General features: G+C 41.1%; 1 protein-coding gene across 1 annotated transcript in view; it reads right to left on the bottom strand.

Annotated features, from left to right (window-relative positions):
* Positions 1-20,597, bottom strand: part of LOC135221501 (chromatin complexes subunit BAP18-like) — a 30,227-nt gene extending 9,630 nt beyond the window's left edge. Inside the window, exon 1 of the mRNA XM_064259237.1 lies at positions 20,452-20,597. Coding sequence (XP_064115307.1) covers positions 20,452-20,469 — 18 coding nt within the window. The 5' untranslated portion in view covers positions 20,470-20,597. The remainder of the gene's footprint in view (positions 1-20,451) is intronic.
* Between the last annotated feature and the right edge of the window lie 6,226 nt (positions 20,598-26,823).

Below are 26,823 nucleotides of genomic sequence, written 5' to 3'. Positions count from 1 at the left end.
AGATTAAAGGAAGGCAGAATTGGAGCATTTCATTGGTACAAGCTTCACTTATAGGTTTTAGAAAAAACTAGGCCATTTCACTTTTCATACAAATCACGTCATTCTCAGAGTGACAGAAAATCAATATTTAAGGTGCCCAGCAGAGCAAGGGAACAAGCGCTGTTTTTTACAAACTGAGAGAAAAGCATTTAGTTTTCAAACATCAATGTCTTTGAAACCAACCACACAATTTTAATATTAGCTTTTCACCATTTTACAGAAATCTATCCCTGTACCATATAACAAAAAAATTATGGCATTAAGGCAGTCCCTGGTTATCAGCGGCCTCAGTTTCTGATGTTCTGGTTTTATGAGGCCTGTCAAGTGCTGAAAATTGCCAAAAATGGTGCCAAAATGTGCCATTACCTACCTAACAGGGGCATCGTAAGGCCTGTGGTACCACTTTATTAGGTGCGAAGGAGGATGAGTAAACGTCGCCTTCCCTTGTTCCCTCTTCATTGAGAGCCACTCTTTGACCACCTTCAGAGCCTTCCTGGAGGAGGTGGAAAGGACCATCTTGGGAAGGAGAACAAGTTCCAGCTGATTCTTTGACATCAGGAACGAGGAGGCAGGAAGTAGGAGAAGTAAAGAACCCTGGATAGCTCTCCAAAAGGAAAAGAAGTAAAGCCTTGTATGCCATCAACTGAGTCAAATTTTGACCTTCATCCTCCTCGTCCTCCGAAGAAACCAGTGAAAGGTCGTCGGCCATCTCAGAGGAAATTCCCACCGGAAGAGCTTTCTTGATGTAACTCAGGATATCTGCTAGCTGGCTCTTCAGGAGTCATGAATTGCAGCTCCAAGGAAGGGGCAGGTGCGGGCTGAACAGGTGAGGAAGCAGACATCGTAAGAGCAGGAGCAGTCATCATGGGAGCAGGAGCAAGCAGTGCGGAAGCGAGAGCAGTCAAGGGAGCAAGAACAGTGGTGCAGGAGCCAGTGGTGGGCGAGCAGTCACTGGAGATGAAAGCATGCCTGGGACTAGGCTCTCGGGAGTGGAAGCCACGCACCTACCCAGATGCTCAGGTAATGAGTGCCTAGCATGGAGCTTCTGATGTTTGGAGTCCTTGGGAGATGGCAGTACAGCTGAGTCCCATGGATGCAAAGGCAACTGTACTGGTGCAAATACTGAAGGGTCAACCCTGTAGCTACACAAAGGAAGGGCGAAGTCGTATGAGTCCTTATGCCGCTTGACTGGAACCACATATGACTTTTCAATGGCCTAGAAGTGTTCCCATAGCGTCTATGATGCCCAAGATCAGACTCCGAGTCGGAACTGGATGGTAAACAGGGCACATACACTGACATGCCTTTCCAAAGGCAGCCTGTTGTATCCTGGGACTTTACAACAGGACTGACAAGAGGGGGCAGTAGCCCATGGGTAAACTGCATCGGACTCCTTTGGACCTATGGTATGTCTTCTCCCATGTGCAGGGGAGCAGGACAGTGACCTTCGTCTAGGAGAGCCGACGGGATGGGCAAACACCTCCTCCACTGACACTTCACTTAGCACTTTATCACTGCTCTCTCTCTCTCTCTACTTTGTCCATGAGGAACTTAAAACTAGATTAAACCTATTATCAAACTTGGAGTTAATCCTAGACTCTAGATTCGCAATGGCATTGGGTTTGGAAGCATGGGTGCTGAGCACTGGAGTGAAAGGAGGGAGAGGAGGGCTAAGGAAGTGAAAGGAGGGAGGAGGGCTAAGGAAGTGAAAGGAGGGAGAGGAGGGCTAAGGAAGTGAAAGGAGGGAGAGGAGGGTAAGGAAGTGAAAGGAGGGAGAGGAGGGCTAAGGAAGTGAAAGGAGGGAGAGGAGGGCTAAGGAAGTGAAAGGAGGGGAGAGGAGGGCTAAGGAAGGGAGAGGAGGGCTGAGGAAGTGAAAGGAGGGAGAGGAGGGCTAAGGAAGTGAAAGGAGGGAGAGGAGGGCTAAGGAAGTGAAAGGAGGGAGGGGAGGGCTAAGGAAGTGAAAGGAGGGAGAGGAGGGCTAAGGAAGTGAAAGGAGGGGAGAGGAGGGCTAAGGAAGTGAAAGGAGGGAGAGGAGGGCTGAGGAAGTGAAAGGAGGGAGAGGAGGGCTAAGGAAGTGAAAGGAGGGAGATGAGGGCTAAGGAAGTGAAAGGAGGGAGAGGAGGGCTGAGGAAGTGAAAGGAGGGAGAGGAGGGAGGGCTGAGGAAGTGAAAGGAGGGAGAGGAGGGCTGAGGAAGTGAAAGGAGGGAGAGGAGGACTGAGGATAGGTGAGAGATTTATTACCTTACATTCATCACAGGCAAGTTCTCTTGTACACACCTGTCATTTACACTTACTACACCCAGTAAAGCAAACCAGTAAAATGCAACAGACGAAAAACTAACTAAAGCGGGTACATTACTGACTTCAGCAAGCAATCGCAAAAGTGGCGAACATGAACATGTCGGTTGTGTGACATGAATAAGAATGACACTGTAGGTGGCTTGTCGCTTGAGAGTTCCTGTTGCAGTGGGCAGGACCTGTCACCCACGCATTGCAATAGTCACTTGCATGCAAATTTTTTTAATTTAGCTAAGTAATTACTTGGTAAGTTACTTTTATAAAGTAAATTTCACCAAGTTATACACATTTTTTCTATTAAATAATTTTATTTTATTTTCTAAAATCATAATTACAGCTCACAAAATATCAAAACAGATAAGAACTAAAATCAGTAACAAATTCTGAGTATATTTGTTATAAAATATTTACATAAATTTACTGAAATCGAAGATGCAGGAACTTTTTCAGATTATACATGTCTTTTCTAATACTATTTCTTTGCAGAATTACAATTTTAACTTAACATACTATCATAAAAGATAAGAATAAAACAAAAAGCCGCCCCTGGATATATTTATGAGCAAATTTATAAAAAGATGGCATGTGAGATAGAGGCAGCACATGCTCCCTTGAAGTCAAGATCACAACTAACTCAAGAGCTGCCTAATCTTTGTTCTAAGCCAGTCTAAAAGTTGCCATTAGTGAATATATGGCCAATATAAGTATTGGAACCTCTTTCCTGCCCATTTCTCCAACGACGGCGCGTAATATTGATGCTCACCATGAGTGAATCCATCCCTCACCCAAAAAAACCTGTTTTTGCTACTATGAGGTATCCATCCATTAGGGGTTAATGCTGCATATCTAAAGCAGATGAGGAACCCAAATGAGAAGTCATAGCTTAAGGGTCTTATTAAGTAAGGGCAGAGGGGTGGACAAGGTCAGATATGACCTTGTGTCTTAAATGTCATAAGGTTACTGTATATTCTCATTTATGCCTCATTTATCAATAAAAATAAGAAGGCCCACATCATCCCCTAAGTCAATTATTACTATCTTCAAAATGTTGCATTATGCAAGTTCTTAGACATTAGGAAGTGACTGCTTATAGCACATGCATTATTCGAGAGCAATTGTGTGTGTTTTTGTTAGGTAATGATTGCCTTCATGGCACTGTCAGTCAATCAAAACTTAATCATTTATTCTGAAGTATGCAGATATTTTCTGACTCCTTCCAGTTTCCAGTACTGGATATATTCAGTTCAGCTTGGCTGACTGAAACAACTCATACTACATTTGGAAGTGGCATAATCCTATCCACTAATAAATGTACCTCCTAAATGGGTACACCCGATTTCATCACCAATCTAGTTCGTCCCCTACCCCGTTTGTCACCAAGAATACTCCATTATGAAATCTGTTTCATCACCATTGATCCTGCTTTCCTTTGACTGCGATAATACACCTCCAACATTGTATTTTTTTCTCTATCTTGTATTGTATGTCGATATTTACAAACTGTGCTACATTGTAGACAAACGTAATAAAAGAATAAATTGTTTTTGTCCTCCAAAAATGAAATTTTTATAATGAAATAAAATTTTATTGCATACTTACTAAACAATTATACAACTGTAGGTTCCCTACACGGCAGACAAAAGATTTAAACTTTCGCAGTGGCGCCGCCATCACTGATGTAGCTGGCGTCATCTCCCACCACTCGAGGTAGGAACTGGTACAACTGTTCAGGTGAAGACAATTCGTTTTGCCCAACCATCCACCTGTGTAGGAGGGAGGGCTTTATTTAAATAATTGTTCGGTAAGTATGCAATAAAATTTCATTTTATTATAAAAATTTCATTTTTATTGCAGTCTTTTACCAAACAATTATACAGCTGCTTACCCATTGCAAGGATGGGGGCTGTGGATGTATGTTTAATTAAAAAATATAACAGGATTTTTTAAAAAAGACAATAGTCAGCACTAAGTGCTTGTTGTACCTTACCTTGTAAGAGAGCTACTGCAGGAGAATACTGCCTCTGGTTGGTGCTCATCTTATGTAGTAGAGAGCTTGGATGTTTGTCCAAAGATTGCCTCTACATAGAGTGGACTTCCTTTGCAGTCATGGCGGTTCACCACTGACTTGACAAAGGTGAAAACATAATGTTGCCCTTACCCTGGGCGAAGACCACATACCACATACAAGCAAACCACAAGTTGCCTACACCATATTACAAAACCTATACCCACCATATTAAAAAACAATCGACTGTTAAAAGTACCCCCAGCTTCCCTTAACACAGCAACCTTGATACAAGGCAAAATTACAGAGGGAAAAAGCCCCTATGTTGTTTCTCCCAACACTATGCCAGCTACAGAAATAGGACTGAGAGAAATACAATCTTCAAACACCGTCTCAATCTCTTTCAGGTAATGAGACACAAACACCGATTTTGACCTCCAAAAGGTATTCTGCAGGATAGCAGACAGCAACAAATTATATCGAAACGCTAGGGAGGTCGCTACCGCTCGGACTTCGTGTGCCTTGACTTTCAACACAGGATAATCCATTTCGTTTACATGAGTGTGCTTCAACAATGAGTTCTCTCAAGAAGGAGATAGCATTCTTCGAAAGAGGATGAGATGGATTCTTCACCAAACACCACAGTTGAGAAGAGGGTCCTCTTATTTTCTCCGTTCTATGAAGATAGTACCTTAGAGCTCTTACTGGGCATAAGAGTCTTTCCTCTTCCTCTGGACCGAGAATCTCGGCCAAACTCTTGAGTTTGAAAGAGTGGGGCCAAGGTTTCGAAGGCTTTTCATTCTTAGCTAGGAAACTTAACATCAACAAGCACAGTGCGTCCCCTTATGAAAAGCCAACTCTTTTCTCCATAGACTCGAGTTGGCTGACACGTCTAGCCAAAGCTAAAGCTATCAAGAATAATGTCTTCTTGGTTAGGTTCCTCATCATGGAAGACCGCATTGGCTCATAAGAACTTGAACGCCAATTGAGTACTATGTCCAGGTTCCATGATACTGAGTCTTTCAAGTACTTAGATGTCTCGAAAGGCTTAATCAAGTCAGAGAGTTTAGTATTATTAGACAGATCCATGCCTCTGTGTTTAAATACAATGTCAACATCACCCTGTAACCCTAATCATCGATGGAGCCAAGCGTCTCAATACTTTTAGAAACAGAAGAAAGTCTGCTATCTCCCTTAAAGAGGTCTCAGCAGAAGAGGCTTTATCCTGCTTGCACTATCCTCTAAACACTCCCAACTTGGATTGGTACAGTCTGTTAGAAAAGGCTCCTCTACACATAGCGATAGCTTCCAAAGCTGCTCTTGAAAAGCCTTTTGCTCTGACAAGGCTCCTGAGAGTCTGTAACCTGTCAGGGCCAGAGCTGACAATGCTTGATGGAACCTTGCAAAATGCAGTTGTTTGAGTAGCAACTTCTTTGACGGTAGGAGTCTCGGAAAATCTACAAGTAGACAAAAGATCTGGAAAGCATTCCTTTCTTGGCTAGAATGGTGCTTTGAGAGTGAGAGACACGTTCTGATGAAAGTGAACTTTGTTCAGAACTTGCATAATCAGTCCAAATGGAGGAAAGGCATGTGTGTCCAGCCCTGACCAGTCCAGCAGCATTGCGTCGATGGACCATGCTAGAGGGTCTGGAACTGGAGAGCAAAAGAGCGGGAGTCAACTGTTGCTGGAAGTGGCGAATAGATCTATCACTTGTTTTCCCCATCTTCCAAAGGTCGATGCAAACCCTTGCATCGAGGGTCCATTCCAATGGCAGAACCTGATGACCTCAGCTCAGTTCATCCGCCACAACATTCATTCTCCCTTGGACAAAATGAGGAATCAGACATACTTGCTTTCTTGCAGCTCACAAAAGGTCCCTTGCTTTCTCGTAAAGGGAAAAAGAGCGTGTTTCCCCTTGTTTTTGAATGTAAGACAACGCAGTGGAGTTGTCTGCATGTACTGCCACCGCTTTCCCTGTGATCAGGTGAACGAAAACTTGTAGACCCAGGTGGACTGCTAGTAACTCATTTACAATGATGTGAAGGGAACTCTGCTCTGTCGACCAAATTCCCGACACTCTCATCTCTCCCAAGACTGCTCCCCAACCTACATCGGAGGCGTCTGAAAAGAACTGTAGGGTTGGGTGTAGAGGATGAAAAGAAATGCCTTCCAATAGTCTTGGCTACGAAAGCCACCATGTTAGATCCTCTTTGATCTCTTTCGTTATGATGAACACCTTCGAATTTGGTGAGACTTCCTGCACCATGATACTTTCAGGAAGAACTGAAGGGGTCTCATATGTAACTTCCGAGGTTTAGGAACTTCTCTACCAACGATAAGGTGCCCAGAAGACTCATCCACTGGAGAGCGGAACACGAAAGACAATTCAGGAACTCCTGAACTACCTGAAAGCATGACTGAATCCTTTTTTGGGAGAGAAAAGCCCTAAAAGCTTGAGTATTCAGTCATTCCCAAATAAAGAATCTTCTGAGAAGGAATCAGTTGCAATTCTTCTCATTGATAAGAATCCCTAACATCTGAGTCAAACAAAGAGTCCTCTCTAAATCCTTCATGCACTGGCTTTCCAAGGAGAAGCAGAGAAGCCAGTCGTCCAGGCAAAGTGCCACATTGATACCCAGGAGATGTAGCCTCTTCCCTAGAGGTGCCAATACTCTGGTAAATACCTAACGAGTTGTCGAGAGACTGAAACACAGCGCTCGAAATTGGAATACTTTGCCCCTGAAAACAAAAGGAAGACATTTCCTTGATTCCTGATGAATTGGAATAGTAGTGTGGAAATAAGCATCTTGCATGTCCAAGGAGATCGTCCAGTCTCCTTGGCGAAGTGACGGTAGGACCGAGTGAGTTGTTTCCATATTGAATTTAGTTTTCGAGACAAACAAATTCAGAGCACTTACATCCAATATGGGTCTCCAGCCCCCCAATGCCTTGGGAACTACAAAAAGGCGGTTGTAAAACCCCGGAGACGACTTGTCAATCACTAACTCTATTGCTGCCTTCTGAATGAGAGCCTTCATCTCTTTTGTCAGAGCTACAAACCTCTCTGAGCCTGGAGAGTAAGCTGACAAGATGATCGGGGAATTGGATAGAGGAGTAGCAGCTTTGAAAAGAAAGTAGTAACCGAGGAGATGAACTTGGATCAACAAGGGCCTGCCCCTCTGATTCTATTCTTCCAAAACAGGTGCAACCTGGCCAACCTAATGGAGCAAGAAGGATTTTTATATTACAGTGGTACCTTGACATACGAAAGTCCCAGCTTACGAAAAATTCAAGTTACGAAAGCAAATACGAAGATTTTTTTTGCTCTACATACGAAAATAGTTCAGGTTATGAGAGATCGTTGCTGTAAAGTCCAGAGATTCGCCCGGACCACCGAGAACAATTTTAAAACTCCCGCGCTGCCAACTGAGTAGACTCGCCACCATCCTCCCGCTCTCCCATTGGTTCCTGATGCTAGTCACCACCTTAAGATCCTGCTCTCCTATTGGTCAGCATCTACCCCAAGTGCTCTATGTTTTCTATTGGTAAAAGGATGCTGTAAATTGAAAAACTTATTCATTCAATACATTTAATAAAAAAAAAACATTAGGTAAAGATAGAATAAAGAATAGAAATAGAATGGTTATTACGGAGAAAATACTTACTTCGAAAGGAGAGTAGAGGTCTTTAGCTCCGTTTCTCACCAACAACAAGTCGCGACTGATGCCCATCTCCGATGTCAGGACACGTTATAGGCTAATGTACTTTTTTTGGGATTGTCCAAGCTGATCGAACATGGTCCACTCTGGACCCTACGGTTTTTTACCCTATTTATTCGAACGACTGTAGGGTTAAAACACCACTGGCAGGCCAACCCTCATCACGGTGGACGGGTCTTATTCACTCGATATTTAATTGGTGAAACAAGAATACAATTGCAACTCTAAGCATACCATTTAAAAGACTGAAGTTTCGTCAACATAATGTGATATATGAAAGCCCATACGAACTAAAATAAGCATGTGAGCTCTTCGTAAAATATGTTTTCAAGGCAGTTTTGAAATCCAATATGGCGGCTATGTTTTGCATGGAAGGTTCTGATCAGTGACGGCACCATCTTTCCCCAGCCTTCCCAGCACTATTTGAGCAATGTTAGCGTATATATGTAAGTTATTGATCTTACTCAAGATTGCAGTTGATCAGCACAATAAAACAACATTTTGTTGCCTATATTAGTGAAAGTATGAAACTTGTTATTCCCGGGGTTATGGTTTGAACTGAATTCATTCTTACCTTGTAATCGGTGGTTTTTATCCTTACTGCCATCGCAACTGAAACTCCACAGTGCTTATTTGATTGTTATTATGATATGTTAAGATACAATAAAGTTTGTTCATACTTACCTGGCAGATATATATATAGCTGTATTTCTCCGAAGTCCGACAGAAATTTCAAAACTCCGGGCACACGCAGTGGTCGGCCAGGTGGTTAGTACCTATTCCCGCCGCGTGGGAGGCGGGGAGTCAGGAACCATTTCCCATTTTCTATCCAGATTTTCTATTCCCACTGTCTTCTGAGGGGAGGTGGGTTTGGGCGTACTTTGATTATTATATATCTGACCAGGTAAATATGAACAAACTTTATTGTATCTTAACAATATCATTTTGTTCATTGAAACTTACCCAGCAGATATATATATAGCTGAATCCCACCTTTGGAGGTGGGGAGGGACAGAAAAGGATTTTAGGAAACACATTGCGTGCAGATGATTGACATCTTGGTTCGTTACCTGTTAGCATAGCGACTTCGTGATTATTGTCACCCAAGTCTGCTACTGCTTTACTAGAGTCTCCAGCAAGGTAGTGACCTATGTAGCTGGCGAGTTCTAGATGATCTGTCAACGGGAGCGTGACCACAATGTGACTAGACCATATTGACCATAGCATGAGGGCTAAGAAGTAATATATATCACCACCTGACCAACCTAGCAAAGTTAAGGATATCTAACTAAGGCTAAGGATTGAGAAGACCGCCACTGGCGGCCGACCCAATAAACATAATTAACAACTCATCCTAACCATTTCTATAGGATAGGATGAGTGATACTTCTTGCCCCCAAGATTGTGTCTGTAGACACACGTATGGCCCCAACGAGCAGCAAATCTTATATGTCGTCTTTACATCCCGCAGGTATTGTGAAATGAACACAAAGTTGCTTCGCTAAAATGTGGCACTCAGGATGATACTGAGTGCCATGCTCTGTTGAAATGCTTCCGAGGCCGCGCCCTCACCTCGTGAACATTCAGTTAAAAGATTTCAAATCTTTGTCCAAACATGACGAATGAGCTTCTTTAAAAAAAACTCATCAACAATAAACGCCAGGGTGTTCTTCGACCTGGGCAAGTCTGGTCTTTTTACGAAACACCGCAGATTGTCCGAAGGACCTCCACTTTCTTAGTTTTAAACTAGATAAAACTTGAGGGCCCTGACAGGTCACAGGACTCTCTCTGTTTCTTGCCTAATAATCCATAGCACCCCTTGATTTCCAAGCTACTGGGCCAAGGATTAAACAGGTTTTAATTCTTTGTAAAAACAAAAGGCTTGAGAACACACCGCATTATGTCCTCTAAAGCCAAAACCTCTGATGATGTATTAAAACTCACTAACCCTCTTTGTCTTATCTAGAGTGGTTAGAATTTTGGTCACATGCAAAACAAAAAGTTACACAGGAAATATTCTACAATTTCGAGATTTCCACAGACCTCATAGATCGTACAGGGCTTTGTTGTTTGACAGATCCAAATATCTGAGCGTAAAGGCCGCCAACAACTTACTTCCAGTATTCTACAATAGTTGAGACTGCTAGTACATCCCATTCTTCCGACGGATAGGGAAGATGGTAATGTAATTCACAAAGTCGAGGTGGAGGAAAAACCATTCTTCCTGCCCTATCTCCAGAAATGGCCCATTCCGATTGGTACACTGCAAGATAGGCAGAACTGCTTTATCTTGGTAATGACACTAGCCATTAGTGAAAAACCTGTTATTCTGGTCACTTTCTTGACAGTCTGAACGCAGTCAGACTCAGAGCCGAACGGTTTAGAGATACCTCTCGAAGTGAGGCTATTAGAGTAGCCCACGACTTTGACATACTTTCTAAGGAAAGAATACTCAGACGTCAGTAGTTGCTGCCGTCGATAGAGAAGCTTTGCACGGACTGCCTTCAATCGTGCAGCTAACCTCTGGAGGATTGATACGTTCGTGCCTGTGTCCATCAATGGGCTCTCTCTTCTTGAGATGTGAGAGAGCTGTGGAATTGTCAGAGTTGATCTGAACCACTCGGCCAAAAAACTCCATTGTCTTCGAGGAACTGGAGAGTCAACCAAATTGCTTCCAATTCTTTTAGATTATGTGACAGGACCTCTGAACCTCTGTCAGAATGCCTGGCACTATCTCGCTATCACCTGAGGTGATCATTGAACTACTGAGAGATGTTCAGAATCATTACTCGATCTTTGATGTTACTTCAGTTTTCCGGAAGTACAAAACTGTAGAGGTCTGAATTGCAGTCCTTTCAGGGAAAAGAAGCTTCTTCAGCGAGGATATGGTCCCCAGCAGATTCATCCATTACCTCTCTTAAGCATGCTTCCTTCCCTAAAAAGGCTGCGCTCTTCATAATTTGGGGAGCATTATTATAATGCTATGCTGTGGTAAACTCGTACAGAAATTCTGTTACAGTGCAGTAAACAGCACCAAAAAGCCTAATAGATATCTCTGTTAAAAATTGTTTCGCAAACGAAGGCTAATGTTTATTCAATGCATGTTAGAATCTCCCCTCAATCCTAGGCAAAGTCCGTGATTGTTAGGGCAGAGATACGGTTCGTCAATCAATCCCACGGGAGAGAGAGACTTAAACGACCGCAAATAACAGCAAGCTACCTGATACTGAGTTGGTGATACAGCAGCTTACGTTCACCTTCTCGCAGTATTATGCCTGAGTTGCCAGTACTCCATATTACAAAGGAATAGATTTTTCATTATTTGAACAGCACGAAACTCTCAAGTTGGGCATATTTAAGCGAAACAGAATCCGCTAAATACAGAAGCTGATTTTGTGTTGTCATAACACTACGCTTAAAAATAAACCAAAGCATAAATCAGAAACTCCTGGAAGGTTGCAGGGAGTACCGATTAAATATACTGCGTCATCTACAACGACAGAACAGCTATCAATGGTCGTCTCGCACTACTCTGCCTGAGTTACCAGCTACTCTATTCTACGAAGGAATAGGTCTGTTACTATTATCGATTAGAAGAGAATTCTCAAGCAGGCATATTTAAGCGAAACCGAATACGCTAGATGCAGAAGCTGAGTTGGTGTTGTTGTAACAATACCTTTAGCGTTGTCCTTAACCCGGAAACTCCTGGAAGTTTGCAGGAAGGACCGATTAAGTACACTTAGAATACGAGTCCTTTCGATTACTATCTGTATCAGTAATTACGATGTGAGTATATGACTTGATCCATACAGTAGTAATATAATGCAAAGATAAAATACATAAGTATTGTAATCACTTGGACAGCTAATTCTCTACTACATTCTTTCTTCTGCAGGGAAGAGAGAGAGAGTGAAAATATACTGTATTCGTTCTTCCAAACGAATGAATTAAAATTATTCAAGGAATCTTTTCAAGTGAAAACCGAGGACCGAAAATGACAGTTCAAAACTTCTTATGCCTATTGTGTACCTAAACTTCATTCTATTTCGTGGAAGAGACTCTGACTAATGAATGAGAGCTCTTCCGATGGTAGCCCATTTCATCAGGAGTTTGCGCAACTTTTGTTGACGAAAGGAGAGACCTCCTTGGAGCGTCGACCAGACTGGAAAAGTCACCTTATCCGATGCGAGAATTCTTACACCGAAATGTTTACTTGTATCCCACCCAATGCCTGCCTTGCCGCATAGTCTTGACAGAGGCTGGGCAAAAGAAGTCTTTCTTTGTGCTTTTCTCGACTCCATCCAATCTTGAACCTTTTTTAAAAGCTATTTTTCGTTGAAAGAGACTTTTTCATTTTAACAATTAAGATATTGTTAAGATACAATAAAGTTTGTTCATAACTTACCCGGCAGATAAATATATATATAGCTGTGTTTCAGAGAAACACAGCTATACCATACATCCGCCGGGCAAGTTTTATGAACAAACCAGAAATCTTGTCGGTTTTTCGATAACGAAAACTGAGAAGGAGGATAGCGAGGAGCCACAGGTTGGAATTCGTCTCCAACTGAAGCTCGAAGCAAAAGAACCAATACCTGATAATTATACGAAGTTGACGTAGAAGGTGGTCCTCGTCAGTTTCTTCTGACATCCTACTAAGTCGTCCTTCTTCTATATGAGCGGCAGAGGGGTAACTCCCGAAGACGGTGATATAAGTCCTTTCGATTCAATCCTTGATGAAGATTGCTGTTGTGACGTAATAGGTGCTTTCTGAATATTAGTCACTAAAAATTCTGATATAGAGGTAATAATTTCTTGCACTCTCTCGATGGGAGTCTACGAAAGTCAGATTGGGTCGACGAGCTTGCAGACAAATATCACATTTGTGATCCTGATGAATGTCCACAAAACGTCCATTCGAGCATCACGCTCAACGTCCATCCGAGCGTCACGCTCAACGTCCAGCCGAGCGTCACGCTCAGCGTCCAGCCGAGCGTCACGCTCGACATCCAGCTGAGCGCCACGCTCGGTGTCTGAATAAGCGTCCAGCTTAGCATCTATAGAAACGTCACGCTTGTAAACACCACGCTCCCTCAGGGTCGAACGAGGAGCGTCGAGTATCTCAGCTTGCAACACACCTTGGTTTGCAACAAAAAATAACGTCAGTTCACGGATAAAGAGAGACCCTATAATAAGAGAGGGGAACCTCTTGAATAGTAGGGAGAGCTTTCTTCCTCTCGATATAAGAATCTTAAGGAGGAAGTTTCTCATGTTTTTTCACATAACGGCAGGTGAGACGCACTAATCTAGAAGGCGTAGCAACCGGTGAAAGAGAAGAGCGGTCTGCAGTTGCGGGAGACTGCTTAGATCTTTTAATGGCAATATATCATCTTTTATTCTAAGACGCGGTTCTGCCTGTCTCCCAGTCGGCAACGAAGCAAGTCGATGTTGCATCAAACGGATGACCCTCTTTTCTAGAATGTTCCTTTTCAGGTGAAAAGCTGATACTATGAGAAGGAGAGGAGCGAGAGAAAGCCCTATTCCTTCTCACCTGTCCCTTCACATCTCTATTCTTGGAGCGACAGGGGGGTTCAAAGACGTCATCGTCTGATGACGTCCTGGTTCTCTTTTGAGGCGTCCATGCAGCAAAACTCTCAGGTGACGACCGCAAAGCAGCAAAAGAGAAAGGACGTGAAGCGTCCTCTTCCCTGAGATCAAAGACACAGGCCTCCCGTGCGACATCTTGCGTCTTTGATCTTTTTTGCGGCGGAGAGTAGTCACGTATAAAGGCGAAGCCCGTAAAGCAGAAGGAGCGCAAAGAGGCTCTGTGTACTCCTCTAAGAAACTACTGACGATGGCCACCTGTGCGACATCTAACGTCTTTTGTTCTTTTCAGAGGACATGAGCGTCTTCTCATGCTCCAACTACCGTTCGGGGAGAGACGCCTACAAAGGCGAAGCCCGTAAAGCAGAAGGAGCGCAAAGAGGCTCTGCGTGCTCCTCTAAGAAACTACTGACAATGGCCACCTGTGCGACATCTAACGTCTTTGTTCTTTTCAGAGGACGTGAGCGTCTTCTCATGCTCCAACTACTGTTCGGGGAGGACGCTAATAAAGGCGAAGCCCGTAAAGCAGAAGGAGCGCAAAGAGGCTCTGCGTGCTCCTCTAAAAAACTACTGACGATGGCCGCCTGTGCGACATCTAAACGTCTTTGTCCTCTTCAGAGGACGCGAGCGTCTTCTCATGCTCCAACTACTGTTCGGGGAGGACGCCTCTAAGACGAAAATCTCTCACAGAGGGAACGCGCACGAACACACTCTTTTGCAGCCTGTGGCTCGTACAGGTTCTGCTTAAAGGGGCGGCACCGCCAGATCAATGTGGAGAACCCCGTAAACCTCCTTCGGCTTTCGACATTTGCCCTCTCCCTATGGTCCTGGGAGTCCGACAGAGGTCCAGGCCTAGAGGTATTATAGGGCCAATCTGACGCTCCCTCTCGACGAGAGAGAGGACGTGAAGCGTCCTCTTCTAAATAAAGCTTCTTTTTAGAGGGCGCGAGTCCTTCCCAGAGCTCCAAACCCCTGTGCGGGGAGGACGCCTCGGAGGACGAGAAGCAATCTTTCATGATTCGTTCTCGTGCACTATTTTTTGGCAGCCTGGGGATCGTCTACAGGTTCTGCCGAAGGGACGCCAGATCGGCGGTTGGGGGTTCCCCGTAACCCTCCTGCGGCTTTCGTACATGGCCGTCTTCCTGGGCTTGGAAGTTCGACAGCGGTCCTGGGCCTAGAGGCATTATAGGGCCGATCTGACGCCCCCTCCACAACACTAGGGGGCACTACACTTCACAACACTGATTGGAGAGCGAGCACTTTAGATTCCAAATTACGAATGGAATCCACAATAACAGAAAAGGGCATTCTTCGTAGACATAGCCTAATGGCTCGTAGGCCAAACTACAGGGTTAGGCAAAACAAAGTCTACAGAAATGTTAATAGGTTCATTACCCTGACTTCTGTTTACTAATGCAGTTTCTTGAGGAAGACCCCGTGATTCAATCCCGCTCTATTTGCGTACATACGAATCATCTGTCTTCCCTTCGGAATCAGTCAAACTCTCACACGTCTTACATCGATTTTTTTTTTTTCAATAAAGAAAAAACGTTCTCAACCCCCGTGCATACCCAATGAGGATTTACCGACACTTTCGGTAGCCCCACCTTACTTGTGCAGACAACACAGTCTGAAACTAGCCGAACTACATTCAGACAAGTTAAACAAAGGTTAATTAAATTACGATAGCGTATGCCTAGCCACACATCCAAGTCAATCATTCAAAAGATAATTAGGATACTTAAGCAGCAATGGAGAATCAAAATCCTGGTCGGAGGTAATGAAAACAGGTGTTTTAATTACGAGCGACAGAAAAAATCTGGATAGAAAATGGGAATGGTTCCTGACTCCCGCCTCCCAGCGGCGGGAATGGGTACTAACCACCTGGCCCGACCACTGCGTGTTGCCGGGGTTTTTGAGTTTTTTTTGAAAAATTTCTGTCGGACTTCGGAGAAATACAGCTATATATAATATCTGCTGGGTAAGTTTCATGAACAAAATACACATTTTGGTCTCTGTTCACTCCACATTGCACTTTAAACCCGTTGCTGTTCCTGGTTTCTAAGCGCGCCCGCCACAAACACAGTTACGAGCAGCAGACGACGACAGACGACGAAACTGCAAAGTATTATGTATTCCTTAAATTGTTTACTTACTCGTTATTTAGTTTAAATTTACTTTGTTATTTAAAAATTTTGATTTAATTCATGTATATTATCCCTTTTTTGCAACCAAATTACCCCGAAAAATTACAGATATTTCTAAAGTAGATACAATCAAATGTTTCTAACGTTTTCGTACATCTGGCTGCCGAAAACCATAGAGGAATGACTAACGGATACGTGCATAGAGGAACGACTACAGATAACTAAATTATATACATATATATTTTTTTTTTTTTTTTTTTTTTTTTTTATTTTTTTTTTTTTGCCTTTTTTGTTTTTTGTTTTGCTAGCACTTTTCATTGATTTCATCTATATTAGTATTTTGAATTTCTTTAATAACCGTATGCCAGAAATAAATGTAACCTTTAATGTTTGCATGCTTTAATGTTTGCATGCTAAGAATGGCAAAATCATCGTTGCCACATTAGTGGAGGCTTCACACATACGCCGTTTTCATTATTATAAACTGTTTCCATGAATTCTAGTTGCATAGTAATGCAATAATGATAAAATTGCTTTAATATTTATGTATATATACTTCCAATACATAGCCTAATTTCACCAATTTCAACGTTTCGTGTATAGTCTTATACCCAGTTTGGAGGGTTAACACAAACCGAATGGCAACACAGAGAGAGAGAGAGAGAGAGAGAGAGAAAGGAAGGCACAGGAACAGAGAAGGAAAGGGGTGGCGATGGAAGGGGGGTAGGTGGAGCTTTTTACGCGTGTTCATATCCATTTCTGCATAATGGAGTTTTTGTCTCTTGGTACAAGGACAAGTGTCGTTATTCTTTACGATTAGTGATTCAAGATACCCTTATAAATTACGGCACTGGGTGTAATGGCACTATAGCAAAACTCGTTCTGTTACGAGTGTTCGTTACAGAAATAGGTATTGCCCAAAACGTGCTTGCACTGTCTCTGAAACCCATAGTAGACATGCTGCTTAGTGTCAATCAAGTTTTTATAACCAAGTATCTTTTACAAGCTAGCTATTGAATAAATTTGTATTTTTCTCAGTCAAACATATGCCCCTCAATGCTCTTTCCTCTTTTAACGAATTTCTGGTCATTGCAAATTCGGCCCCATAATTTCTTATGGTGCGAAAACAGACAGAGGCCCAGGGACCGAAAACGATTGCGTCACACTACGGCGGTAATCCAGCAGTAAAACATCTTCATATATCCAAAAAGTAAATAATAAAGATATATATGCGCATTACGATTGTAACAATTACATGAATAGCTGATAACAATCTGCATGAATAACTGGTAAACTGTTCTGCAAGACAGTTTGAGTATAGCAATTATTTACAATAGGTACGAAAGTCAAGATGTCATGACGTCATAATACAAAACTTAAAAGAACGTTCTAATTCAGAAAAATAATTACTTAAATTTGAGTCAGAGTCGAGTTACTTTTTCAATAACGAATATTTTCAAATTAATCATCATAAATAAGTAAAATATTGATGTTTTACTATTTATTTAAAAAATTATCGAAGTGCACTCTTCGTCATCTTCTTCTACAAAACCGTTGTTTACTCAGTGAGGAAAAGTTTTCAGATTGTTGTGATTAAAAGTACCCCAGCGTCTGTGGGTACAACTGGTGTGCGGATTTATCTCAGAAAATGGTTAGTTTGGATTGACACAAAGCGACTCCGTAAACATCGAGATGGCGTCAATCTTCTAAATACCTCAACATACGGGTTGATTACAGTTTAGTTGCCCGGGCCGCGTAACACCATTTTGCCCGGTCTTTCACTCCACCAAGGTAAGTAGTTCTCGCAGACGTCCCGCAGCCATCCTGTTGGTATTAGTCCCTTGCACAACTAATCTTTAGGAGCTCCACTTTATTTTACGTTATTCGATATTTTTAAATTATTCGATATTTTTACCCTTGCCCAACAAAATCTGTAAGGAGCTCCACTTTTGTTTTACATTATTCGATATTTTTTACCCTTGCTCAACTAATGTGTAGGAGCTCCACTTTTTTTTTACATTAATCGAAATTTTAGCCTTGCCCACCTAATCTGTAGGGATACATTTTTTTTTTTACATTCTTTGATATTTTTATCCTTGGCCAACTAACCATGTAGGACCTTCATTTTTTTACATTCTTCGATATTTATTTTCCGTCTACTTGGCCCTTAATCCGTCCGCCAAGATAACTAGTACCTGGAACGGACCTTGCCCGACCCTGCCCGACCCTTCACCCTCAGTCTGTTCCTGCTTCTCAGCTTGTACAGTGCTACGATCATAATTACCATGTCTTCTTCTGCCGATAATTTTTCGTGTCCCTCACACGTGGATTTTGCTGCCGCCGTTCCCGTCATCTGGAAGACATCTACATTTTGTGTCGCGATGAACGATCGCTCATTATTTATTTAATGAAACAGGCCTACTGGGTGATTTTAGTGGCTTGTGTAAGGACTGTAATGAAGGCACCGTCGGACTTTTGAAAAAAGAGGAAAGTTTTCAGTCATCTCGGAAAAAAAACAACCGTCCCGCCAAGAAAAAAAAAAATCCTGTACCCAAAAGATTTGAACGACTCCGATTTCTTTCCTTTATTAGGTTCTATATTTCTGGGGGGGGGGGGGGAACCGGCCAATCATTTGACGACTCGCAACATCTCCAAGGTAAGCTTATCAATGTAAATGCACGTTATGTTTCATTATTTTTTTTGCCGTAATAAAGCACGCCATTGTATTTCCCGCTAAGCTGAAGTCAAGGCCCGCTCAACAAATCCGAACATTCACGTTTCCTAGCAGTCCACGTGTTCGAACAAAGAACGTGGCCTTGACTTTAAACCAATGTATTCTCGGAAATATTCACTTTGTTTAGATATCAGTAAGGACATACGGGTGCCAGCCATCCATAAGGACAAGTTTTAATGGTTAGGTATTAAAAACTGTTAACATACTACTCAGGGGGGTCCAGCCCCTCAGCCAGGTAAGGACATGCAGACTAAGTTTGGTTAGGTTGGTTCCTTTGGTTAGGTCGCAATCACTGTTAATATACTATACTGGGTGGGGGGTTCGCCCCCCGGCCAGGTAAGGACTGGAGACTAACTTTGGTTAGGTTGGTTCCCTTGGTTAGGTAGCAATCACTGTTAATAGGTATACTATACTGGGGGGCTTCGCCCCCTGGCCAGGGTAAGGGCACGCGGCCTAAGTTTGGTTAGGTTTGGTTACGATCACTTCAGTTGGCCAGGTACCACATTTCATGCATGAACGTTCTATTAGGCTAATAGCCCATATGTTCGGTCTACGAATGTTGAGTAGGGGGACAGTTTAGTAGCCTAGGCCGGGAGCTCCTACAGTTAGTTGGCCACTGTTTCGTCTGCTAGGGTTTCGTGGTTTTTCTTGTTCATTGTCGTAGTTTGGTTAGCCTAACACAACGGGGAACGGGATCTACTACATTTTAGTTGGTACGCGAGCTCCTACAGTTCAGTTGCCCACGCGTTCGTCTGCTAGGGTTTCGTGATTTTTCGTGTTCATTGTCGTCGTCTGTGTCTCCCCCCCCCCCCCCATAAACCCCGGTTTCCCAATAGGTCCCCCCTTACCGTTTTCATTAACTTTTAACCAAAACCTCGTGTGTTCTCCCCACCCAAAAAAACCCCGCTTCCCAAAAGGGTCCCCCATTACCGTTTTTATAGGTTTTAGGGTTTTCTGACAATACGCATGTTTTCAAACCTTGCGCCAAAACAAACCGTCCGCCATCTTGTTTGTATTGGAAAGTTTGTTGACACAAGCGACTCCGTAAACATCGAGATGGCGTCAATCTTCGAAACATTTTAGTTGTAAGTAAAAAGAAAAATTTCTAAAGCGTTTTGGTAGATTTCCACTGCCGTGGACACCCTTTTCAGTACCCTCTGTTTAAATCTTAAAATTTGGCCTTAATTTCTAACTTTGGAGAAAATACTTACTTCGAAAGGAGAGTAGAGGTCTTTAGCTCCGTTTCTCACCAACAACAAGTCACGACTGATGCCCATCTCCGGTGTCAGGACGCATTATAATGTACTTTTTCGGAGGGTGGCAAGCGTTGATTGTAGGTGGCCTGTTTGACCAATGCCATGGTGTTTTACCCTAATTAACGCCCCAGGGGCCAGTACTAAACACGGCGAAATACATTGGACGGCCCCCAATCCCTAGTGGATGTCGTATCAGCGGTTACGTTACCTTGCAGTCCCGTGCAGACTGCTTCTGTAGAAATACCCGTTTTGGTGGTGAGGGCACTGCGTTGACCACCTTTTCATTACCCTCTGTTTAAAATCTTAAAATTTGGCCTTAATTTCTAACTTTGGAGAAAATACTGACTTCGAAAGGTGTAGAGGTCTTTAGCTCCTTCTCTCACCAACAACAATGATGACCATCTCGGTGTCAGGACGCGTTAAAAGTACTTTTTTGTTTCCGAGGGTGGCCTAGCCGTTGTAGTCGGTGAGTGGCCAGTCCACGCGGTGTTTTACCCTAGGCTAGTTACCTAGACCTAGCATACATTCCCACTAGCTAGCCTAACTAGGTACCTAGTATATTAGCTACTAGCTAGCTACCTATATTTCGAGTGTCATCCAAGCAACGACAGCCTACCCTTGACTCTATCAGCTAACATAAAAACTTACCTTACTGGCAGAATTCATGTTTAAAACATATATATATGCTATATTGGCCTGCTGAGAAAGAAGCTCGAAAATGTCTTTAGACGAATTCGGCGCCAATTGTACTAGGTAGGTATACTATAAATATAATTGCAAGTGCTAATGTTTGTACAGGCGAAAGTAACCGAAAACCAAAACAACATCATAGGACACATAGTCATGCCAAGTAGATGAACATTTGAAATCACATGACATAATTTACACAACTGTGAAGTCATTTTAGAATAGAAAAGCTAATAAAACTCTCCTCTGCCATTAGCTTAGAATATTCACAAATCAGTTAAATAATTGTTACTGAGGATTGAAAAAAAAATCCAGAATGTTGCTATATAACAACAACTATGCTTAACAATGGAAAACTCTTTGCCAAGCTCTCTTTTGCCAGATATTTTCTTTCATTACTTCCCTGTTGTTAATTTTAGTACTGGACGATTATCCTTGTATTTTGTGATATTTCTCCGTTCACATTCCCCTTTTCTCTCTTACTCATTATTTTTTTTAAAACTAACATTACTATAGTAGTTGCATATCTTTCCAAGCATGCTTTGAAAATAAAAAAAAATAATAGTCTTAACTCTTTCCTCAAATTCCTAACTACCAGTAAAAAAAATCAGGATGGTGTGGCCAGGAATGGCTACTAACTGAGGGGGGAGCTACAACTATAGAGACTGTGAGCAGTACCTATGAACAAACTGGTGTCTCTAGAAGAGTTAAAATATTGTATAGCTTCATGTGATTATGTCATGAATCTGTTAGAATTTAAGATAATACCAAACTAAATACAATTCACAGAGAGGTAGTCACTACAAGAAACAAAATATTAAATAAATATTGGTACGCTTAACATTTTACTCCAACACAGTGTACAATTATTACTGTGGGTTAACAGCATCCAAAATGAAAATATATGCTTATTCTGAAAAAAATAATATATGAAAGCTTCAATAGGAGGAAAGGACGAATGGAAAAAATGGTATTGTTTATCCTTATTTTTGTTTCTTGCATCTATAGCAACAACAAATTTAAGCGTGTTTTTCGCTTATCACGCTGCCCTGCGATAGGTAAAAAGAAATAATCTGACTGAATATAAATGATAACTCGGTTTTCATTAGTTTTGTATTATAAACGATTTTGGCTAAGGGCAAACATATATAACAGGGTCACTTATGTCTTCAGACAGAATTTTCTTCAAAAAAATGAGAAAATAAGACTAAAGCAACATAGTTTGCTTTGGGTATAATGGCTCTTTCACAGTTTCATCTAAAGCTCTTAATTGATCGTCTCGTTTATTTTCTGCCTCAGTCTTGCTCTCCAGCTCCCTATTTTCAGTGCTTGGCTTTAGAACCAAAATATTATGAGTCATTCAAAATTTTTAGGATAAGACGAGTGTATACAGGTGCCAGTTCTCTAGACTATCCATATTTTTAAACATGTAGTACAGTGATGATCAGCATTATCAACAGTAGTAATAACGAGGGGGTAGATTCGTGATTGCACGAGGTACCGTTTAAAATGATATTCAAAATGTATCAGTGATGTAAACCGCAACCGATAGTTTCATTCCATTAAAGTAAATCTTTTTGTGATCATCTTTCGGATTTAACAATTGACTTTCAAACAAAATGAATTCTTCACCCAATTGTTTTAACATGTGGTAATGTGGCTTTTGAACAGCTCTCTCTCTCTCTCTCTCTCTCTCTCTCTCTCTCTCTCTCTCTCTCTCTCTCTCTCTCTCTCTCTCTCTCTCTCTCTGCGCCGCCACGATGGTCGATGGTTACAAACCTGCAATCGACTGGTCTCCGGTAGTGCCATTCTCCCAAACAAATATTCAGACTTTTACCAAATCTAGAACTATAACTTTAATTAAGGGCTTTTTCTTTGAGAAACTTTTCCAAATACTTCATCTATGCCCAAAAGGCATGGCAACTAAATGTAAAGTTTACTTAAACGACAAAGTTTGCTAGGAAAACTATCTTCTTAATTAACAAAATTTTCATATCAGAAAACCAGCACTTTACATAAAGCAGGAACTGAGATGTCAGAAACGATATCGTATCGAGAATTTTAAGACCTATTCTTGGTCTGGACTGGTAATTAATCTTACAAAACCAAAGTAAATATCTGAACAAAATGGAATAACATTTTGGTCAACTTCGGACACCCATAAGAATGTTATGACAGATCGTCGCTGAAAAATGCCTATAGACAATTAATTCAGTAGACAAGATATCGTAATACAGAGACCTAATCAATAACGATATCCACTTTTCTTATCTTTTTTGTGCAGCGAATTCAAGAGATTAAAACTGTACCCAAATTGAGATAGTACTAAATCATCACCTTTGAAAAATCAGGTATCTTGTGCATTGCAGTAAATTTTACTTTGTAATCTTCTCAAGTGCAAGTCATCCTCCTGATAAAGAATGTTATCACCCAACATTATCTCCTTCATTTATTTTGAAGGTCGTACCGTGATTACTTAAACATGCTGATGTAATCTGTTATGACATTAAAAAAATTCTAAATCACTTGTGAATCTAAGGCTCAAACAACTAAAAATGAATGAACTACACATCAAATTGTCTTCAATTATACATCGAGCTCAGATTTTCTAAATGTATCGTTAAACAACTAACCCCACCTCATTCTTTATGACCAGAAATATGTTTTCAAAGAACCTGCTGCTATGACTGAAAGCTAGAAGCGTTGCTTCGTCCATAAGTGTAGCTACCATAGATCATCCAAGGTATACATGCCAAGTCTGCCATGTAGCTATAACCAGCCACCACTCGAAGACCATGGCCACTGACACGTTACCAAAAAAAGAAAAGAAAAAAAAGGGGGGAAGGAATCAGCACAAAGCCTTTGAAACAATAACTGAATCGGACAGGAAAAATTAAAAAGCTACAAGTGAAGCAATGGGATGATTTAGCCTATTAGAATACTCCCCAGTATTAGTAAGGACACCCGACTAAAGTTTTCTGGCTGATATTATGACCATAGTTGATCCAGCTGCCCGTAGCTGATTAGCGCTCAAGATCTCTTGAGATCCTGGTCTTCTCTACCCTGTTCCATAAAAATAAGTAAAACTAGTATTCAAATTGCTGCAAGATCTAGAACTCAGTTATTTAGTTTGGGAAGCTATGAATATGCAAAATTCTAAAAAAATCCTTTGAATAAAATTCTTATTAACTAAACTATAGCTCAGGAAAACAACAGGCAATGGTCTGCCTTGCCCCTGTCCTGAAAATATGGTCTGACATCTGATTTGTCAGTGGCCACACTATGTTCCACACGCAAACATCAGACCCGCAGCCAGCTGGGCCTGTTGGAGGGGGTGGTGGTCATTGTCCACTAAATTTGGACAGTCATGGCAACTACTCACGCTCAGTGTATAATCGTGGACATTATAACACCAGACAATTACAAACAGTTATTCATAAACTACAAATCTGTTCTATCAATGGCCGATAATAAAGCTTAACAAAATATAAAATGCAAAAAGAAAACGAGATAAGACTGGCAATCAAATGACTGATTTACTGATAACATTCACTTCAGCATTGTATTGTGAAAAAAAAGGAGATAAAGACGTTTTCATAGATGTCGCAAACGCGCTAGAAAAAAAATCAGATAATTTCACTGTTTATGCTTTTACAGAAAGTGGGTCACTCATCTAGAGAGAGTGGGGTTGTGTAGGGGGGGGGTAGGGGGGACCTGTCGGGTGGATGCTATCAGCCCTCACCCCTCATCCAAGTGTGACCCCTGGACATTCTGAAACAAAGAAAAAGAACATAGTGTTTGTTCAGTAAATTTCCCGGCCCTGGCAACACTGATATAGATAATTCAATACAACTGGTTTTTATGCTCATCCCATTCTACGTCCTCCGAACACAAGTTTATCAGCCATCCTAGCCAAGTTGATTTTCCAATTTGCTACGTGACCATTTCCACGTCTTGATAAATGAGTGAAGATTTTATGCTGGTTTTAGGTTCCTCCTTTTACGGTTAGGATTTCCGGGCAAACATTCTTAGGCTTAAGCCCTTTGCGAAAGTTAAGATGGTGGCTCCGTGATCCCAAAGCTTGTTGCTTTTTTAGAGATAGAAAATATGTCTTGCCCATAAGAATACAGGTTGGCCTAACTAACACAGTTTTATCACTTATAGATTTGCAAGGATCTGCCTATATGAATCATCCTTACACGGCATGTGAGGCTCGACTGCACGGGAAATTAGCCTAAAAGGACATTTCTAAAATTGATCTATATGTCCTCATTATTTTCAAAGTCCATTGTTACGTACCAAAAACTCTCCCACTGATAAATCAAGCCGACTTTCATTCTGAACTGCTGGACGTACATTAGACCAGACAACACTTCCGTGCAGACTGATCGCTCTTAAAGGAAATATCTACGTACGTATTTGATTTGATATATTATTGATTTAAAAAAACGCTTTCAGGTATGGTAGCTCACATAAACACACATCGATTATATATATATATATATATATATATATATATATATATTATATATATATATATATACATACATACATATACAAATATACATATGCACACACACACACACATACACACACACACACACACACACACATATATATATAATATATATATATATATAATATATATATATATATATATATATATATATATATATATATATATATAATCTCTCTTGGATCGGTATTTCACTTTCATGAATTTGCACTCATCTCCAGCTTCCAATCTTATATCTCTCACCAAACAGGAGGTATTGAAGCTCCTCTGATGTTAACAGGAGCCCTCATCATATTACCTCATCTACATGAGGAGCTTTCGTAATTTTTCTTTTGGTGTCATTTCTCATTCTATCCTTCCGTCTTACTCATGATTTTCTTCTTAAAGATTATTCTCAAATCTACAAAATCTACTACCTATAGTAGCATTGCCATACCATAATTCATTTTCGTATAGCAATACGGATAATGCAAGGCTAGCGTATAACCTTTCTTCCGTTCGCATTGGATTTCCATGTATCATTCTGTCCTTTCATTATACTATTTACCCTTTTAACCAGTCACTAAATTCTAACTCAATCTGTAATGGCTATTATTGTGCCTAAAAATTTAAGACTTATTCTCAGTGTGTGTGTGTGTGTGAGTATGTATGTACGTATGCTTCAAGTTGCATCTCTATAGGTACGTGTTGCAGGCTTTGTAAATACTGTGGCTTTTGCTGATAAAACAACACATTCACATTCGGCTTATTCTAATCCTGTCATGTTTCTTCTGTCACCACTCCAATCTAAACAGTGTCTTTCACATATTTTATTTTATTTTATGTTTTTTTTATAAAATCAATTAGACAGGCTAACAGCAAGGTTAATGAGCACTTACTTGTAGCACCCAACTGTTTACTGCAAATTCACTTGGAATGACTCCAGTAACACGACCTTTGAATCTGCTTCGTTCACGGATATTTTAAATTTAATGTTACAATTAACTGGAATACCATAGTGACGTAAGACCGTATAGGTATAGGTATGTGGCGGATCCCTAATACACACACACGCACGCCCATACACACATATACACAGGCACAGACACACACACACACACACACACACACACACACACATATATATATATATATATATGTGTGTGTATATATATTATATATCTATATATATATATATTAATATTATATATATATATGTGTGTGTGTGTGTGTGTGTGTGTGTGTGTGTGTGTGTGTGTGTGTGTGTTCTGGAACATAGTTGAAGATATAGTACTCAATTTTAGTATTATGCAATAGCAAGTATTATGCATGTAATCATGATGCTTTAATAGGTCTCTTGTGTGTGTGTAATATATATATATATATATATATATCAGCCGAAGCAACAGGAAATGTTTTAATAAGATAGTAACGAATGAGTGCGAAGTATTTCCGTATATTTATAAACCTCTCATGTGGCTTCAGTGATGACTGCCTATGACCGGTGGCATTGCTATGACTCTGCGCCCCTTTGGATTGTGAGTTCCAACTGCTTGATCGTAGAAACTTCTTCTTTCATTTAATTTTTCAATACAGTAATATATTATGACTCCCTGCGCCCTTTGGAGTCATAGCAAGGCCACCAGTCATAGGCGCACATCACCACCGACAGTCATCAGCTGAAGCCACATGAGAGGTTTATAAATATACGGAAAAATACTGGCACTCATTCGTTACTTATTAAACATTTCCTGTTGCTTCGGCCTGATTATATATATATATATATATATATATATATATATATATATATATATATATGTATATACATGTATATATAT

The sequence above is a fragment of the Macrobrachium nipponense genome, chromosome 2, assembly GCF_015104395.2.
Source record: "Macrobrachium nipponense isolate FS-2020 chromosome 2, ASM1510439v2, whole genome shotgun sequence".
Taxonomy (NCBI): Eukaryota; Metazoa; Arthropoda; class Malacostraca; order Decapoda; family Palaemonidae; genus Macrobrachium; species Macrobrachium nipponense.
The sequence above is the reverse complement of the archived record's forward strand: the minus strand, read 5'-3'. Positions and strand labels throughout refer to the sequence as shown.